Source organism: Schistocerca americana, chromosome X, assembly GCF_021461395.2.
Source record: "Schistocerca americana isolate TAMUIC-IGC-003095 chromosome X, iqSchAmer2.1, whole genome shotgun sequence".
NCBI lineage: Eukaryota > Metazoa > Arthropoda > Insecta > Orthoptera > Acrididae > Schistocerca > Schistocerca americana.
The window spans coordinates 468595226-468615406 of record NC_060130.1 but is presented as its reverse complement, the minus strand read 5'-3'; the positions used below and the strand labels follow the sequence as shown (position 1 = coordinate 468615406).

The 20181-nt window shown below is 42.3% G+C and overlaps 1 protein-coding gene across 1 annotated transcript in view; it reads left to right on the top strand.

Moving 5' to 3' along the window:
- Positions 1 to 20181, top strand: part of LOC124555091 (zinc finger FYVE domain-containing protein 26) — a 434713-nt gene that overhangs the window by 55000 nt on the left and 359532 nt on the right. Inside the window, exons 6-8 of the mRNA XM_047128885.1 lie at positions 324 to 543; positions 4913 to 5050; positions 12015 to 12053. Coding sequence (XP_046984841.1) covers positions 324 to 543; positions 4913 to 5050; positions 12015 to 12053 — 397 coding nt within the window. The remainder of the gene's footprint in view (positions 1 to 323; positions 544 to 4912; positions 5051 to 12014; positions 12054 to 20181) is intronic.

Below are 20181 nucleotides of genomic sequence, written 5' to 3'. Positions count from 1 at the left end.
TGTAGAAGTGCACAATACCTTCTGACGCAAGCTGTATGGGATCATTTCTCGATGGAATTACTCAGATGCTCTGTGAATATATTTAATTAAATATTTAGACCCTTATTTTCTACTGTAAATCACTGTCTTACTGTAAACCACTGTCTGGGAAACTGGAGGAACTTACAACTGTTGAAGTTGTTAATACCTCAAACAGCTTTCAAATAGCAGTAAACTTCTTGCATACAGTATAAAAATAGTAGCAATTTAAGTGAGATATGTATCTTCTGTTTTTTTATATTTTTATCTGTTAGTATAATGCAACTTACTTTTGCGGTTTGCAGATTGATGGGGATTCTGTACTTGGTCAAATAATTGTGGCACTCCAATATCAGAAAACATTTTCAGAATGGTGTAAACCATACTGGCAAACAGATGTCATAAGTAACACAAGTTTATTGTTGCTTGCAAAAAACCACAGCACATTAGCAGTTCTCCACTGCATTACAAATTTGGCTGACACTCAGTGGGATAAAGTGAAAGAAATGTTGTGCTATAGACGATGTAAGTTACTGCAAGCTTATTTTCCTTGTAGCTTAATTTGAATAATTTGTTGTACATGTTTTAGCTATGTTCTGTAGAAAGTGGAGAATTGTTTCTGCAAAACTCACAATAATAAGAAAATAAAACCTTGATAGAACAGATAAAGCTACAGCAAAAAATCAATGATTACTCTTAAAATCATAAGTAACACATAGTAATTAATACAAGTGACAATAGCTTACTTTTCAGCCAATCAGCTATTTCTCAGTAAAAGATAAGAGAAGTATGCTATTCTTTCTTGGTGGTTTTGGATAAGTTTTTGTCTCAGTATTAAATTTCACCATGGTTTTTAATGATTGAATGGTTATGTGAGTTTATTATATTCAGCAGCAACAGCTATAGAATCATTCAAAGGCAGTCTGAGCTCAACAGTTCGCAATTCTTCTCCACTCCACCCCCTTACCCCCCACCCCTTCAAAATCCTGCTCCAGGTGCACAATAAATTTTCAGTGACACTTAATTCATCGAAGTGTTGACCAATAAGAGTGACACTTCATTTGTTAATTGTTCATATGAATACTATGCACAATAATATCAAACTCATTGCTGAGATGGAGAGAGAAGGAAAATTACCATTTACAGATTTTTTTGGCTGGAATGCTAATCTAGAGGGTGGTTTGGCACGTCTATTTACTGAAAGTCGACATGTACTGACCTATATCTCAGTGCACAAAACTTTCATCATCTAGCTCAAAACAGAGTATTAAACATACTTATATATATTGCTAAAATTGCCTTTGACGACATGGATTCTGAGATTAATTATCTTCAGGAGTTAACTGTAATACTTTTTTAGATAAGAAAATCGAAGTTAGTCAAAATATCCACGGGTGTGCTGCCAGTCTATAGTGTCCAACGGACACAATATTTCGGCGATCATACATGTCGCCATCATCAGGTGAACTGACGGACTGAGCTCCTGTGAACGTGCCGGCACGGAGATCCGTACGCTATGGCTATCGAAGTTGTTGAAAGCCTGAGTTTACACACAAATGTATTATGATGTGAAATCCAAGAAACATTTATATCAGAATGTCACCACAAAATACTATATTCTCATAATAAGAGAACCCTTGTTGAATGCCAGATAACAGCAGAATGATAAAAGAAAGTGTCTCTTCCTTTAACAAGTCTTGTGCTGATTTAGTAGTATATAGTGTTCTTAAGGTATGATCAGATTTTCAGGACAAACATCTGGAAAATTTAAATTCACAATTGAACTCAGGCAAGGAGATCCACTAGCCTATATGTTTGTCAGTCTAGAATTAAAGGAAGTTATATGAGAGAGCAAATTGTGTAGGTGCAGGAGCTTAAAAATTAATAGCATGGAATACAGTAGTATGGCTTATGAGAGTGATGTAGTGCATCTAAATGATCTGACTGAATTAATGATAGAAAGGTACATCACTGTCAAAAGCTAAGTCACCCAAGACGAAACTGAAAGTGTAAACCTTTCCTGGAAAGAAACTCAAATTAGTCCTTAGAAATTGATAAATGTACAGGGTCCAGGAATTTAGGAATGGTGAACAGGTAAGAAATCTTGGAGTTTTGTTTAGTTACAGAACATGATTAATGGCCATAACAGAAAGAATTTAATAGTGCACTTAACAACAATAATACGAAAGAAAAACAGATTTCTATTCACCCTATAGAGGAGATATTGAGTCACAGATGGGCACAATGAAAAGACTACTATTCATTTAAGTTTTTGGTCAAATGGCCTTCTGAATTATAAAGCACACACACATTCTCACAAGCACAACTCTCACATACACACACACACACGCACACACACACACACACACACACACACACACACACACACACAAATATGATTACTGTCTCTGGCCACTGAGTCTGGTCAAAGCTGTGCTTGTTTGAATGTATGTCTGTGTTTTCTACTTTAGTAGAAGGCTGGAAGCTTAAATGGACAGCACTCTTTTCATTGTGCCTTTCTGTGATTCAGTGTCTCCTGCATGTGGTGAGTAGCAATTTGTCGTTTTCAAAATACTGTTGTTGTTCTCTTGTGGACTTTCCATTGTTTAATAGTGTACTTACACCCATAATTATGTCCATTACTAAGATCAGAATGTACTACTCTATCTGCTCTGCGCTCCAGCAGAGGTACAAACTTGAACTGTTACCAAGTATAAAGAAAGAAAACTTAATGGTGTTCAAAAGAGAGATAGTAAGAAAGGTATATTTATCAGTAATTGACAACATGTAAAAGACCTGACATAGACCATTGGCTATAGATAAATGTCTGTAGTGGACAGGCCACCTAAATCAAAGCTGGTTAATAACTTTCCTAACATTGTAGATCACGAAACTTTCACCTCTGTATCACTACTTGGAAGGCCACAAATCTGATGGAAGTGTGAAATAACAAGCATTGCTTGTAAATGTATGTCAGTAGACTTCTTAGAAGATATTTTTTGCAGGAACGAGTGCAGGCAAATTGTGTATGTATGACAGTAATGGCTTAAGTGTTACATGAACATTCAGCAGAAAACATTTTTGTTCTGGCAAGGAAACTGTGGAGGCTGAATGATACAAACTGAAAGAGAATTGTTAGGAGGACACAAAATATGTATCTGCTGTTAAATTGGTAAGATCTATCACAGTTTAGTAGTAATGCTTTGTAAAATGAAGAGCTTTGTCTCAGATTTAAAGGTAGCTGAAACCTTGAACCTTTGGCTGCTGCAGATGTTCTTTCAACTTGCTGCCATTAGTGTGGGCATGTTAGAACCTAATCTGGCTCTCTGCATGAAGTACCTACACTTTGTGTGGTTACCTGGGGCTGAGTTACCCCTGCAGCCCATCTGTGTTCAATGTTCGTGGAATGTTGTCAGTGACGTCTCCCTCTGGTGCTTAAGTTTTGTCATCACCAAGACAGAGCAAATATAATTGACATAAAAATTATCTGAGCATTTTTAGTTTTACTGTAGCTTCTATACAGATGAATTAGGTCTCAGTTGGATTATTTTTGGATCCTACTAGACTTAATACTTCTGTGTGTCACCATAAACCCTTCTCCTCCTGAATAATCTAATCTGTTTTTTCCAGTATACATTCCATGTGCTGTCAGATATTTCCCTACTATGTACTTCAGGTTTCAACCAGCTCTCAGTTCCAAGTATGATGTGGGGGTGACTGCTTTCTGCAAGAGAAGTAAGCTCTAGGACTTTATTGTGAACATTCCAGCAGTTAACATGTAATATTTTGAGATTCTCAGTCTCCTCATTGACTATTTGATATGTGGTAATAATTGGTTTATGTGATGCTACTTTGTCTACTAGAGTGTGCTTCCTTTAACAAATCGCCACTGTGTAGTGTAGGTCAAGGAGTCTACAGTTGGTCTTATCACGGAACCAGTGGAGTGACTGGTTTAGAACTCCACTCAGCTCTGAATAGTGTGTCCTGATCAGGCCTCCAAACAAATGCTGCAGACCAACAGCTGTTCACAGACCTCACAAGTGAAGCTAGGTCGTAACAACTTCCACCAGTCTCTGCAAAAAGCTGAATATGGCCCCAGAACCCAGGTGACAGATATTGTCAGTGCTGATGTGAGTAACAATTTACAAATAAAACAGTTTCCTGTATCAGTCACGATATGGAGCTGACTGCAACCTGTACTCTCAATTGCTCCTGGAGTGGCCTCTTCTACCTGGCAGATAGTTCCATCTGGAATGCACATCAAGTGCACATTTGGTTCATTTCTGCCATGTGACATTTTTTCCATAATGAGCCAACATGTGCCTAGCACTGAAACTGCCTACCAATAATAGCCCCTTCATCCCCCTCTGTGGATGCCATGAGCACAACAGAAGTGAAATTGCTGCATCAGCAGAAAAGGTACATATGAATCTCATAAGGGTGTCTGTATGGGAATAATTGTGACACGATTTCTGACTCCTTAAATGGTTTCAACTCATTGTAGTTGCACAGGAATGTGATCCTTGGTCATCACACTCATAGGTCATCAATGTGTAACATCCTCCCAGGTGTGTGAGGATATTGTAAATGGCTGTTTCTCCCTTATGGGTTTTGATCTGTGCAATTTAAATGCCTGAGTTATCACCATATCAACATTTAAGTAACAGCAGTGTTGTAGGAGAAGTCTTAAATAAGACCGTATTGTTCACATTAATGTTGCTTGTGATATAAATTGATTTTTCCAGTCATTTGGAAAGCTAGCTGCAGAGAAATAAACTTCCACTTAATTTTTTTTATTGACTCACACTGTGGTGGCACAATTTCAGCAGCAGTTCATGTATTGCAGCTGATTAAATGTATACAGTTTTTGTAGCTGTGCTTCTTTTTGTTGTAGGTCTCTCATGTTCCACTTCTGAACAGGAATCAGTGGAAAATCTGCACCAAAATTGGCAAGTTGTGACATTTGATGCATTTTGTGCTTTAATGACAGCATTTAATGTTATCCATGCTGGTGCTGAAATAGAAAAGATGGGTGTGTATTATGGATTTTTTGTCTTAGTTCTGCTGGTGATAAATTTTTTCTATGTGTTTCACATTTGATGAGAATTTATATGTCATGTTGATGTCTTATGTTCAGCCATGTAATGAAAAGATCTAGTATGACTGAATTCCAAGACTGAATAGGAAAAAGAATCCCGTAATGTTTGAATACTCCATTAGTAATGTAGCGCTTGACACAGTCACGTCGATTAAATATTTGGGCGTAGCATTGCAGAGCAATATGAAGTGGGACAAGCATGTAATGGCAGTTGTGGGGAAGGCGGATAGTCATCTTCAGTTCATTGGTAGAATTTTGGGAAGATGTGGTTCTTCTGTAAAGGAGACCGCTTCTAAAACACTAATACAACCTATTCTTGAGTACTGCTCGAGCATTTGGGATCCCTATCAGGTCAGATTGAGGGAGGACATAGAAGCAATTCAGAGGCTGGCTGCTAGATTTGTACTGGTAGGTTTGATCATCACACGAGTGTTACAGAAATGCTTCAGGAACTCGGGTGGGAGTCTCTGGAGGAAAGGAGGTGCTCTTTTCGTGAATCACTACTAAGGAAATTTAGAGAACCAGCATTTGAGGCTGACTGCAGTACAATTTTACTGCCACCAACTTATATTTCGCGAAAAGACCAGAAAGATAAGATAAGAGAGATTAGGGCTCATACAGAGGAATATAGGCAGTCATTTTTCCCTCGTTCTGTTTGGGAGTGGAGCAGGGAGAGAAGATGCTAGTTGTGGTACAAGGTACCCTCCGCCATGCACCCTATGGTTGATTGCGGAGTATGTATGTAGATGTAGATGTAGATGAATCAGGTATAGGCTAACATATGGCAATTCACCAACTCTTGTGCTATTAGAATAAATGAGTTTAATCCAAAAGCAAAATGTAAATTTGTAAAAAGTAAGACCAGACACCACATGAAATATTAGGCTCTTCAGAATCCAATGTTAAGAAATGCTTACCAGCTCTGTGTCTCAAAAAAACAAAGGGAATGCAGTGTCATAGACAGGACTGAAATTCCTCGTAACGTGCAGATGTTTCATAAGTATGAAAGTAAGTACTGTACGGTGTATAATGGAAAAAACTTTTACTAATATTATACACTCCATATCCTATTCCATTTGAATATGGAGAGAGGGAAACTGGTTGTCTGTATGCTCCTGTACTTGCTTAAATCCCTCATAGCTTATTCTCCCCTCATGGAATGTATAATGCAGGCAGGATAACTTGTTCACAGTCAACCCCAAATGATAGCTGGTTATCTCTAAATGTACCCAACAGCATTATGCAACAACTGTGTTGCCTTTCATCATGTGATTTCCATTTGAGTTTCTTGAGCAGTACTGTTATACCTTCATGTTTTACAAACCTCATGGTACATCTTTTTTAACATACCCATTTGATACAGGGTGACGAAAGAAAGGCCAAGATTAAGAAAAAGCACTGACGATAGTGTATTGGCAGGTTGAGATGGGTACATGGAAAGGTAAATGATTAGGTAGTGAACATGAGAAAAGCAAGTTATCAGCAGTTATACCAGAGGGTGGTATACATGGTGTGGGTGTCCAAGTTGTCATAGAAACAATTCTTGTGTTTCAAATGAGCACTTGTCATGGCCATATGATCTCTCCGTATGGTGATATCAGCTGTCCAGCCAATCACTTGATTTAAATGCATGTAATTTCCTTTTATTTTGAAAAACCAGACAGTTGAAGGAAGCAGTATGACCCCAAGCCACTGGCATGTGGTTTGCTGTGAACTGCGAAGCTGTGGACAGTTTTGGTTACTGACTCTTACATGGTGTCATTATTAACAGCCTCTATTTTATTGATGCTATCTTTGACAGTTATTCAAAAAAATATGTCCCTTTTATAAATGAAACTTCTTGAAATCCATCATGTGTCTACGAGATAAGTTAAAGCTGTAATTAAGCTGGAGCCTGATTTACGTAAATAACAAATTGTTTCCAGAAAGTAGGAGACAAGGTACCGGCAGAATTGAAACTGTGGGGATGGGTTGTGAGTCATGCTTGGGTAGCTCAGATGGTAGAGCACTTGCCCGCAAAAGGCAAAGGTCCCGAGTTCGAGTCTCAGTCTGGCACACAGTTTTAATCTGCCAAGAAGTTTCAGCAAATTGTTTGTTAGAAAGCACCCTATTTAAGTGATATACTGTTGCCTTCCCCTGACATTTTTAACCAAGTCATTCAGGGAGTGATGACATTATGGACCACAGTGTAATACTCCTGAATGACTGTGGAAAAGACAAGAGGTACAGAGAAGTGAGCAGTAGGGAGGATGAGGGCTACAGAAAAGAAGGTAACAACATAAGAAAAGGGATAGAAATAAATAATTAGAAACAGCTGAAGGCCTTTCCAGTACCTTTACTGGCAGACACTACCCTCCAGCTTAGCCCACAAACAGATCTTCCAGATAAAGTGTTCCCATGCTCCTAATATTTCATCCAAACACAATAAGCCTCCACAAACCCTTATCACACTTTACCACCATGGAGTGAAGACGTTGACCCACAGCGTCCATAGGAGCTGAAACTAAATTTCATTGTGCCATGAATGAGGAGCATCCTCCTCAAAATTTTTGCACAAAATGATATTTCTTCACCTGTCTAATGTAAAAGTATCCTGCAATATCTTGATGCCAGTCATGCTACTAAAACCATGCCAGACATGAAAAACCCAAGAGCAAGATGTGTTACTGTGTTTCATGCAACTTTTCCTGATATAGTCCTGTTAGTGGTATATCCTCTCACAGTAGATACAGACTATATGCAAATGCAGGTGAGTACATGGTCAACCATCGTAGTCACCAACAAACTGTAGCATAGGGACAGTATTGGCACTCAGTTGCAGAACTTTGTGTGTTCAGCATATATTTGATCTGAATTGCTCTTTTGCAATGTGTACAATCTTAATGAGGATTTCTCATCATGTCCCCCCAATCCCACCCTCTTACCTACAACACCAACTTTTCTAAATTGCACAGGGAGAAACCATACATCCAGTACAGACTTTCAGTCCCACAATCATGATTTCAGTTTATTCACATTCCTGCCTACCACCTACCTCAGCCCCAGTCTCCTAAGATTTTCTGAGCCCCACCCCTACCACCACCAAAAAATATCATATTACTTTCTCCTTTCACCTTAATTATGTATAAATAGACTTCTATTGTCCCTCTCCCCCACCCCCATTTCCCCTCACTTTTCCGCATGTGCCACAATTAGCCCTGCCCTGGTCAAACTGTTTGTGTCCAGGTATTCCAATTCTCCTCTTTCTCTCCTCACCCTAGTCCTTGCACCCAGCAAGATGTAACAGTGATTGGACCCTGGACTCACAATTGAGTGGACCGGGGTTCGCTTTCCCTTCTGGTCACACAAACATAGGTATTATGTGGCTTCCGTGAATTACTTGAGACAAGTACCAAGATGGTTGTATTGTGAACCACATCCCATCCTTCTTCAGTCAGTGTTTATGGTCCAACTCTAATGATCTTGTTGTTGATGAGACACTAAATTCTAATCTTCATTCCTTCATTTCTTTCCTAGTCCTTGCCTTCTGAGTGATGTGTTTCAGGGTTGCTTGGTTTAAACTCCCATCAGTGATTCATATTTAGATTTTCTTGGATTCCGTAAATGCCAGAATGGTCCATTTCAAAATGATGTGGCTGATATCCTACTCCATTCTAGTCCAATGTAAGGTTATGGGAACAGTCTATCCCATGTGGACTGCTACAGAGGGAGAATGTGTGTGTGTGTGTGTGTGTGTGTGTGTGTGTGTGTGTGTGTGTGTGTGTGTGTCCAACTTCTACTTAATAAGGTTGTGTACTAATCAGCACTATTCCCATTCTGATGCATGGGTTTGAAATTCATCCCCAAGATGCCTACAACCTTCTTCTGTAATGGTACAAAGGTGTGGCACCGTGCCGCATCACCCTCCAACTCAACAATGCTTTGAACAGTAAGGTGTCAACACATGCAAAAAATAAAAGGCTGCATCTCAGAAGTTCATGTGAATAGTAAGGTGCGTTAGTGATTTCACATTGATACCAGATTTCACCACAATTCTGCCCAACCATACCTTGCAAGTGTCACATGCTGGGAAAGTTGTCACAGCCCCTCTTACCTACATTTCACCCCTTCTTTTGACACCTCTGCGATGGACATGAGAACCATGAAAACCAACTTTAAAACAATATGCTTTGCTTACGGGTGGCTGAGGAAAACATTTCAAACACACTAACAATCAACATGAAAATGCCTCATGTTGTGGCATAAAGAGCATCAGTGAAACTACCCCTTCGCATGAGGCATTGATTCCCACACATTTTGTAGTAAAAAACAACATTTTGCAGTGCAGTGAGCAACAGAACAACATTCTTCACAATGTTCAACACTGCTGCCACTCCTTGGGCATTTCAACTCCACTCTAAGGATATCAAGTGGCTTTAACTCCATTGAACATAATGTGACCGCTTTGGAGTGTAGTGTGAGTGCAATTTATGCTATGCTATACAGGGTGGAGCCATTAGAGACTGTTGAAAACCATTTGAAGAAATCTGAATGTGTTCCAAAGCAGAAATACATTTTTATGCTTTTTCAGCCTTCCTTTTATGTGCTTTGTTATGGCATGATCATGGGGGGGGGGGGGGGGAGGGGGGGAGGGGGTGCAACATTAAGATGTGAATGAATCAAATGGCAAAGGAACCCTGTAAGACAACCACCCGCCCCCTTCCCTTCAGATCAATAACACTCTTAGTGCCACCCATGCACCTTTGTTGAACACTTTATAAATGTAACTGTTAGAAGCTTTGAGACTCATTCAGCCTCATGACTGTTCTAGTGCATGAAGGTTAAGTAACCCTTTGACACCCTTCAGGTGGTGTTTGCCTGCCTTCAGACACTAGAGCAGCTGCAAGGCAGAATGTGTGTTGAAGTTTCTGACAGGTGTATATGAAATATGCTCAACTAAGGTGTGTGGGTTGCACTGAGGTTGTTGCTGAACTGGGGGAGGTCTTAGAGAGACCATTTGTCATTTTATTTTTTATTCACGCACTTCTTAACTTTGCATGCTGCCCTTCTCTCATATGATCAAACCATAGAAGGCCATGAAGGAGGGATAAAAAAAGCATAAAAACTGATTTCTGCCTTGGATCACTTTCAGATGTCATCAAATGGTTTTCAACAGCCTCTAATGGCTCCACTCTGGATGCCATCACAAAAACTGCAGTCCCACTACATTTCATAGACGTCTGATCACATTCATTGGGTTGCAGCCCAACAATGTCCTTAGAGTAGGATTCAAATCCACAGGAGGTGGCAGCAGTGTTAAACACTGTCCTGTTGCTTATCACACTGCAAACTGTCATTTTAAACCGTGAAATGTGTAGGAATCAGTGCCACAGGGGAAGGGGGGTTTCATTGATGACCTTTATGCCACTGTCTGAGGCCTTTTCATGCCGATCCTGAGTGGCAAGATGTCTGAAATGTTTTCCTTGGCCACACATAAGAAAACTGCATGATTTCAATACTAGTTGTGGGTAAGAGGGAGTGTAATGACCTCCCCATCATGTGACACATGCATAGTGGGATTGGGCAGAATTGTGGCAAAATTTGGTGCCAGTGTGACATCAATAATCCAACTTACAGCTGACGAACTTCTCAGCTGTGCCCCCTGCCACCTTTCTTTTCCCCGACTTCTTACTGTTTGAAATGTTGCTTTTGCATCATTACAGAGAAAGGTTATAGGCATCTTTGTGACAAATTTCAAATTTATTCATCTGAATGGAAGACATTTACGGGGTTTCAAAAAAGTGATCCTTCTGTTGCGCAGTGTATTTGGTGGTTGTTGTCTTCACTTATACCAAAAACTGCTTAAGCTCTATTTTTTACATTTTCGTCTGTACCATTCCCTCCCACCCATGGTACCTTTGTATGCTAGAAAGTATGCAATAACTTTGTAACATGCAGACTTGTTCTTAAAATATGAAAAAAAAACAGTCTTGTTGAATTATATTTCAAATAATGGAAATGTCGTGTGGCTAGGGCCTCCCATCGGGTAGACCGTTCGCCTGGTGCAGGTCTTTTGATTTGACGCCACTTCGGCGACCTGCGCGTCGATGGGGATGAAATGATGATGATCAGGACAACACAACACCCAGTCCCTGAGCAGAGAAAATCTCCAACCCAGCCGGGAATCGAACCCGGGCCCTTAGGATTGACAGTCTGTCACGCTGACCACTCAGCTACCGGGGCGGACTTATTTCAAATGTATAAGGGGTGATCAAGCAGTTTCTGTTTGCCATACCATCCAGAATTGGTATGCTAATCAGGCAAAATCACAATGAACACTGAGGCAGTCATCCCACCAACAAACCAGGTTGAAGATACCTGTTTGGTAAAACAATGTGTCCTACTGCATGAAGATATCTGTAACTGCCTGCTGCACATCCTCATCCAATAGGGATCATTTCTCCTGGAAGGCCTTTTTTAAGGGACTGAAGGCATGGTAATCAGGTACTTAAGTGTCTCCCACTTGAGTTGGCATAACTTCTGTGTTACAATATTTCCAATATGGATCCATTCTCTGATGGATATCTACCAGTGTTTGTCCTTTGTCAACCAAGGAAAGATTAACAGCATGTTGCTCCTTTTCGGTGCATTTGGTGAAATGTCCCCATAGTTCACGTTTCCCAATTTATCACACTCATGCCAGAAAGATATAAATGCCACACTAATCCCTTACCTTCATGTTGGTGCTTGTGTACCCATATTGCAGTCATGCTCAGTTGCATATGAGCTGCAACAACACCCTCAAACAGAAGCTTTTGATTGCCCCTCATATTTGAAAATATACTAGAAAAATGTAACCTTATTAATGTTTTCAGGCAAGAAAATGAGGAGATCTAGTGAACATATTTTTTTTTTGCAGCAGACACACAACAGCATTGTGCACATAAATGTCAACCAGGTATGTTATGAGATGTTTTTGTAAAGCATGTTTTTCCTAGTTTGTAGTATATGTTGGATTCAGATGCTTGCATGGGATGTGCAGAATCATATGTGGTGTTAACAGATGCACAAGCATAATTTAGAATGCGCTCTAATAAAAATCCACCAGGTATTGTACAAATACCTTTTTCCTGCATGGTTCTTATAATGCGCCCTGCATTGAGATTATAACAATCTGTTTTGAGTGTTTTTGAAATGTCTGGAAAGAGTAAAGATAGCTATTCACAATGTTGTTCAGGAATGAGTTGTTGATGGACACACAAATAAGACTGAGTACATTGGTTAGCTTTCAGACAGATACTTCTGTTGAGCTAACGGGCAAAAAAAAAAAAAAAAAAAAAAAAAGCACACACACACACACACACACACACACACACACACACACACACACACAAAAATCAATCCTATCTCTCTCTCTCTCTCTCTCTCTCTCTCTCTCACACTCTCTCTGCTATATTCTCTGAGCCAACTACATTGTAACAGAACGGCAACTCAATTGGAGTAAGGGATTGTACCAGATGGTGTGGACATTAGGTGAATGGAGATGCAGAGAGGGAGACAGGGCTGGAGAGATGGGTGGGTGGCAGCTGGTATAGAGAGGGTTATGAGTCTATCTGTATGCCTCATCAAACTTCCATCATCTTGTCACATGCATTGTACCTCCGTTCTAAGCACCCATCCAACGCATCATACTTGAGTCCTTTCACAGGCATATCCTACCTTATCAGAGGCAGATCTACCAATGAAAACAGTAATATCATATGCGACCTCTGCTTAACTCCTTCACACCCTTTTACATGGGAATGATGCCAACCAGGTGTCCACTTGAGTGAATGAATGAATGAATGAATGAATGGTTATCACCAAACAGTGGCCAAGAGCAGATCACCACCCAGTAGTGGAAATGCTGCTGAGCACGTGTTCAATAACAAACAGCTGCTTCATAACCCATCCCATCTGGATCCTCCCCTTGAATATTGCTTTGCTGAACTATATAGAGAGGGATTCTTGTAACAACACTTACTGTGGTTCAGCAGTCCTCCTGTCCTCAGCCAACATCCGTGAGGCTCTGGCAGTCTTTTCAGACAGGCTGTAATTCTTCAGTGCATGTTGTTATGACCTGAAGAACTTTAAGTCGTTGGCCATGCTATGGGAGGGAAACAAAACTAAGTAACTTTCGGAAACACAATACCCCACTCACCCCTCACGCCACCCACACACCCCAACTCTTCAACATTCTGTCAGAACCGTATTGGCACAGAGAGCTCGTGTAGATGGGTCTGTACAGTGGTTCGCAAAGATGTCTTCCATGAGTGGTTTCCAGCCATACCACATTGGAAGCAATAGCAGTGCAAGTGCAAATGATCCCAGTTATCACCATTTGTAACATTATTTCTTCCCATGCAGGGAATCCAACATCTCTCACCCCCTGGTGCGTCCTCCCTCCCCCACTCTTCTTACTCTTTCCTGCAGATTTCACTGTGCGTCACCCTGTGTATGGAACTTCCACGTTGTATGATAAGGACCTTCTGCTTGACCGGCTTCTTTCTTATAGTGATCTGTGTCTCATCAGTGATGGTACTCTTTCCCACTTTAGTGTCACCCATGGTACCTTTTTAGCTGTTGACCATACAGTCTTTTCCTCAAGTAGTCACTACTTGATGATTTTTGTGTCAGTGCACCCTTTCAGGTGGTCTTATCACTTGTCACTACCCAACAGACCAGCTGCCATGTTGGGCTCTCTGAAGAGTCAGTTGGAACTTGTACACCTCTGCCATCACCTTCATCTCTTCTCAGTCTGGTTGTATCAACATGTTTGAGTGATGCAGCTTTGGCACAATCACTCATTATATACGAAGTGCTGTTCCCCTTTCTACAGCCTCCCTCTACTGGTGACTGGTACGACAGTGGACCAAATACATTGCAACAGCTGTTCAGAACTGTTGAAGAATCCTGCACAGTCTCAAGCAGTGTCCTTCGGAGACCACAATCATCACTTTAAACCAGGGGTGGACAAATACACTCCTGGAAATTGAAATAAGAACACCGTGAATTCATTGTCCCAGGAAGGGGAAACTTTATTGACACATTCCTGGGGTCAGATACATCACATGATCACACTGACAGAACCACAGGCACATAGACACAGGCAACAGAGCATGCACAATGTCGGCACTAGTACAGTGTATATCCACCTTTCGCAGCAATGCAGGCTGCTATTCTCCCATGGAGACGATCGTAGAGATGCTGGATGTAGTCCTGTGGAACGGCTTGCCATGCCATTTCCACCTGGCGCCTCAGTTGGACCAGCGTTCGTGCTGGACGTGCAGACCGCGTGAGACGACGCTTCATCCAGTCCCAAACATGCTCAATGGGGGACAGATCCGGAGATCTTGCTGGCCAGGGTAGTTGACTTACACCTTCTAGAGCACGTTGGGTGGCACGGGATACATGCGGACGTGCATTGTCCTGTTGTAACAGCAAGTTCCCTTGCCGGTCTAGGAATGGTAGAACGATGGGTTCGATGACGGTTTGGATGTACCGTGCACTATTCAGTGTCCCCTCGACGATCACCAGTGGTGTACGGCCAGTGTAGGAGATCGCTCCCCACACCATGATGCCGGGTGTTGGCCCTGTGTGCCTCGGTCGTATGCAGTCCTGATTGTGGCGCTCACCTGCACGGCGCCAAACACGCATACGACCATCATTGGCACCAAGGCAGAAGCGACTCTCATTGCTGAAGACGACACGTCTCCATTCGTCCCTCCATTCACGCCTGTCGCGACACCACTGGAGGCGGGCTGCACGATGTTGGGGCGTGAGCGGAAGACGGCCTAACGGTGTGCGGGACCGTAGCCCAGCTTCATGGAGATGGTTGCGAATGGTCCTCGCCGATACCCCAGGAGCAGCAGTGTCCCTAATTTGCTGGGAAGTGGCGGTGCAGTCCCCTACGGCACTGCGTAGGATCCTACGGTCTTGGCGTGCATCCATGCGTCGCTGCGGTCCGGTCCCAGGTCGACGGGCACGTGCACCTTCCGCCGACCACCGGCGACAACATCGATGTACTGTGGAGACCTCACGCCCCACGTGTTGAGCAATTCGGCGGTACGTCCACCCGGCCTCCCGCATGCCCACTATACGCCCTCGCTCAAAGTCCGTCAACTGCACATACGGTTCACGTCCACGCTGTCGCGGCATGCTACCAGTGTTAAAGACTGCGATGGAGCTCCGTATGCCACGGCAAACTGGCTGACACTGACGGCGGCGGTGCACAAATGCTGCGCAGCTAGCGCCATTCGACGGTCAATACCGCGGTTCCTGGTGTGTCCGCTGTGCCGTGCGTGTGATCATTGCTTGTACAGCCCTCTCGCAGTGTCCGGAGCAAGTATGGTGGGTCTGACACACCGGTGTCAATGTGTTCTTTTTTCCATTTCCAGGAGTGTAGCTGCCCGCATACCACATGCAGCCTATTATGGGTTCTTGTGCAGCTTGCCAAAACAGTCAGAAAAATCCACCTTGCACTGAGATTTCTGACCTGTGCGTGACCAAAATTTTCTATTAGGATGACCACGCCATTACCCACGTGTATTGTAGAAACTAATCATGCAAACCAAGTCAACATTCATCACAGTGACTGAGGGTAGTGGCCAGAAAGGCATTTCCCATTTACGGTCACTCCCATCAGCCACTGCACCAAATGCAAACTTGACGTGCCCTTATAGCACAATGTATACTGATTTTTTAGTTGATGTGGTTTATATTTTGCTTATGCAACAGTAAATGTATAAATTCCCAACTTTATTGAAACATGAACCCTCCAAAAATACATAAAATGAGTCATGAATGTTGTATGTTTAATGAAGAATGGACAAACAATTATTTCTTAGTTAACACAGTGGATGAAGCAGTGTGCTGCTTGTGTCATGAAATGATAGCTGTATATAAGGAGTATGACCTGAAAAGATTTGCAAAAGAAAACATAGTAAATTTGTCTGCAGACTTTTTGAGGAAGAACACAAAACAGAAGTCGCAGATTTTGTGACAAGGCTGAAGAAGCAATAATCATATTTACAAAACAAACAACACTTTAAAATAATACCACAGAAGCAAGTTTCTTGGTAGCCTATGATCTAGAGAATGCAAGAAGCTTTTTTTGGATGGTTATTAAGCTGTATGGTAGTGCATGCAGCCATATTGTGTCCTGATCTTAGAAGCAAATTTGAAAGCACTCCATTGTCAAAGACTATAGAGCTCTATAAGGACTCAAATAGTGAAAAAACTCACAGAAAAACTGAAGACTGAGAGCAAAGATTTTTTTTTCCTTTTCTTAGTCAGTGGATGAGAGCACAGATAATGAAGACAGTGCACAGATACTCATCTTTATCCATGGAATTAATGACAATTTCATTGTGAAAGGGGTTATGTGACCACCAGTCAATGACAGATAGAACCACTAGTCGGGACTTGCTAGAGTGTGCTGTCAAATGTGTGGAGAAAAATGGCTTGTCCTGGAATGAAACGACTAGCATTACAAGAAAAGGGTCAGAGCATTCTGTGGGAAACTTGTAGGTATGGTTAAGCTTTTAGAAAACAGGATACAAGCACAAGAGACTGACTGTAATATCTTGTATTTTCACTGCATTTTCATCAGGAGAGCCTCTGTAAAGCAGCACTGGATTTAAAGCATGTGGTAGAGGCAGACTGTATTGTTGATGTTGTGGACACAATCAGAGCTAGGACACTGCACCACAGACAATTGAAATCTTTTCTTTGGGGAAGATATAATTTACAACAACAGCTTGAGTTAGTTGATCCTTGGCCAAGTGTTAAAGGAGTCTGGGCATTGCAGAATAAATCCTCATATTTGTAGACAAGGAGGTATCTCATGATTTTGTGAGGAGTGGAGATATGAGATGATGTTTGCAGCCTAATATATCTGACAAATTGAATGAAATGAACATGACATTCCAGGGAAAGGAGTTATTTCGCATAAAATATGAAAGCTTGTAAGATCTTTCAAAACACAATAGGTCCAATAGGTCTACTGACAAAGGAAGCAGGTGTAGGCATCTCTTTTCGTTTCCCTTTATGAGGAAAACAGAAAGTGCCTGAAAGTGTTTCTGATAAGCTTGGGGGTTGTCTGCAGAATTTGGAGCAGAAGGTCACAAGAAGACTTAAAAGTTGATCTTAAATTCAATTTTTTCTCTCATTCCATCACTGCTGATGGTGATACAGCACCTGAGGAGCTACAGCTTGAATTTATTGAAATGCAGTCAGATCACACCATGAATGAAATGTTTCACATTGTCAAATTGCTTGACTTTTACAAGTATTCATTTGCTAAAGAATTTCCTTGCATGAAGAAGTTTTCTGGGAATGTGTTCTCTATACTTGGCTCTACATACATTGGTGGGCAAAGTTTTTCTTTCTTAAAAACCAACATGAGTAAACATAGATGCTCCGCAATAGAAATTATGTGACACGCTGTGATGAGTTTCTCAACAAGGAGTATCACTCCTGATTTTTTTTTTTTTAAGGGGGGGGGGGGGATGATAGGCTGCATTTGCCTCCTTAAACTGATTCTAAAATTAAATGTGCTGGCAGCTATAGATGATATGAAATTAGCACAACAAGTAAACTGAGTATAACTGTCACCATTTTATTTTGTTTTCATTTAATTATTTTTTATGGTATAGTTTTACACCTTTTCTGAAATACAGTGTTAACTAATGAAGTCAATCTTTTTAAGAGGTGTGACCATCTGCTAACCTTCGTTTCCAGAAAGTGGCCCTTGAGCCACCCTTGCTTTAAAAAGCTATGTGCAAAGGCTCACTACTGAATTAAATGCAGCAAGAAGGAATACTGGGAGCACAGTGTCTCCTTCTTGGAAATGTATGCCTCTGCATTCCAGGTGTGAGTCAGGCTCCTCAATCTACTGGACCACCAAAGATCAACTCTGCCAGGTGTCCTTCATTCATCATGGTATTCACATGGCTGCACTGACAGTTGCTGAACACTTTGCAACCCACTTCGTGACTGCATTAACACTCTCTTCTTGCCTGCATACTTTTCAGGCTCATAAAAGACAATTTGAAGAAATCCTCCTGTCCTGTACCCCCTCACCCCCACCCCTTTAACCCTGAATTGCATAATGAACCTTTCAGTGAATGGAAACTACTTTAGGCTCATAACTTATCTCACAATATGACTCCAGGTTCAGATGATACAACATCTGACAGTGATTCTGTGTCTCCAGCTGTAACTGGGTAGAGGGGTTTCCCTTTGCAGTGCCACTCTTTGCTAGGTTTGTGCTTGGCTACCATGGAGCCCCAGCCTTTGCAGCATCTTTTCCCTTCCATACTGCATGTCTCTCCTCTTGCTGTTCTTTTTCCTCTCCCTTGGGGAACATGTCTGGGGTGTTATTGGGAAAGTTCTGCATCGTGTGTCGCTGACATAAGAACAGTCTCACCGTTGTTTTTCACTCCGTTTTCCTTTCTTTGTTTCCCTTCTCCTCTCATTGTTGTGCTTCAGCATTTGAGGTTCCTATTTTTCTTCTTCCTCCCTGCGTGCTCCTGAAGGCCGGCCCAGGCGTCTGATGCCTAACAGACGCCCCAGCCCCAGATCGACAGGTAGGGTTTGAATGTACAGTCTGGTACAGGCAAGGCCCAGGGAGGGGTGGGCAAGGCCCAGAGAGGGGTGATTGCCTTAGCTGCAACCTTCCCAAATTGCCGATTGGTCCCTCTGTCAGGTGTTCAGGAGGTGTGACTTGAGATGCGAACAATCACCTGAGGCGGGTGCGCTCCCTTGCGAAAGGGGCCCCCAGTTGGAAGGAACACACCATCGGACACGCTGGCAATCATGGAGGATTTTCTCACAATGAGTCAACCATCTTCACAATCAATGTCTATGAAACGTAAACGTAATGAGGCTAACAATTCAAAGACCCTTTCCGCTGCACCACGGTTCCTCGTGGTCTCACATACTGAAGACAGTCAGTCCTCCACCATGATAAATCCATTTCTTATTCAGAAAGGTGTTGATGCAATTGCCGGCCCTGTGAAATCCTGCTCTCATTTACGGACTGGCACTTTGCTTTTGGAAACTAGTTCCAATTCTCAAGCACAACCACCACTTGCTGCCTCACTTCTCCATGGCTACCATGTTCGTGTCGAGGCCCATAGAACTTTGAATTCTTCCCATGATGTTATTTATGCTAGGCTGTTCGGCGGTCTAACTGAGGCCAAAATACAATCTTACCTCTCTGATCAGAGTGTCATTGCCAACCACTAGGTAATGAAAGGCAGATTCCTCCTTAGTGCCCACCCACACTCTTTTTCTCAAGTGGTGCTTCCGTCTAAGATCAAAGCAGGTTATGAAATTATCATAGTCTGCCTGTTCATTCTGAACCCGATGCAGTGCTTTCAGTGTCATCATTTCAACCACACTAGAACACCTCATCAGCACCCAGCCACCTATGGCAGGGATGCGCACAAGGGCGATTGTCGGCCTCCTTCTCCCCACTGTATCAACTGCAATGGTGGGCATGCCGCCTCCTCTTGGGATTGTCCCGTGTGTTTTGATGAGTGGTCTGTCCAAGAGAATCAGGGGAAAGGAAAAAGGGCCTTACCCAGTCGCTTGCAAGTTATTGGCTAGTCACAAACCCTGCGTGTTTCCGTCTGGCACCTATAGTTCTGTTCTTGTTACCCCTCGCTCCATGAAGGACATGGCCATGCAGACATGTGACCTCCAATTCAGCTCTGAGGTTGTGAAATCACCCAGTGTCAAGGTAGCATCACCGTCCCCCCGTCCAGCTATGCAAGAAGCCATCAAACTCTTGCCTCAAGGGCAAAGCCACCAGCTACACAGCCAGTAGGCCGGAAAGGACAGGAGGAGTACTACCGTGAAGACTTCGTATGTCCCTCCAGCCAACCATCATCTGAGTCTTCCTCTAACCAGAAAGGCTCAAAGAAGTCTACCAAAAGCAAACGGTCTTCTCCTTCACCGACTCAAAGATCCTCTTTGACGGTGTCGCCATGTGATACCTTAGCCCAGCTGGCCTCCGTGTCGCCGGTGCACAACACCAACCA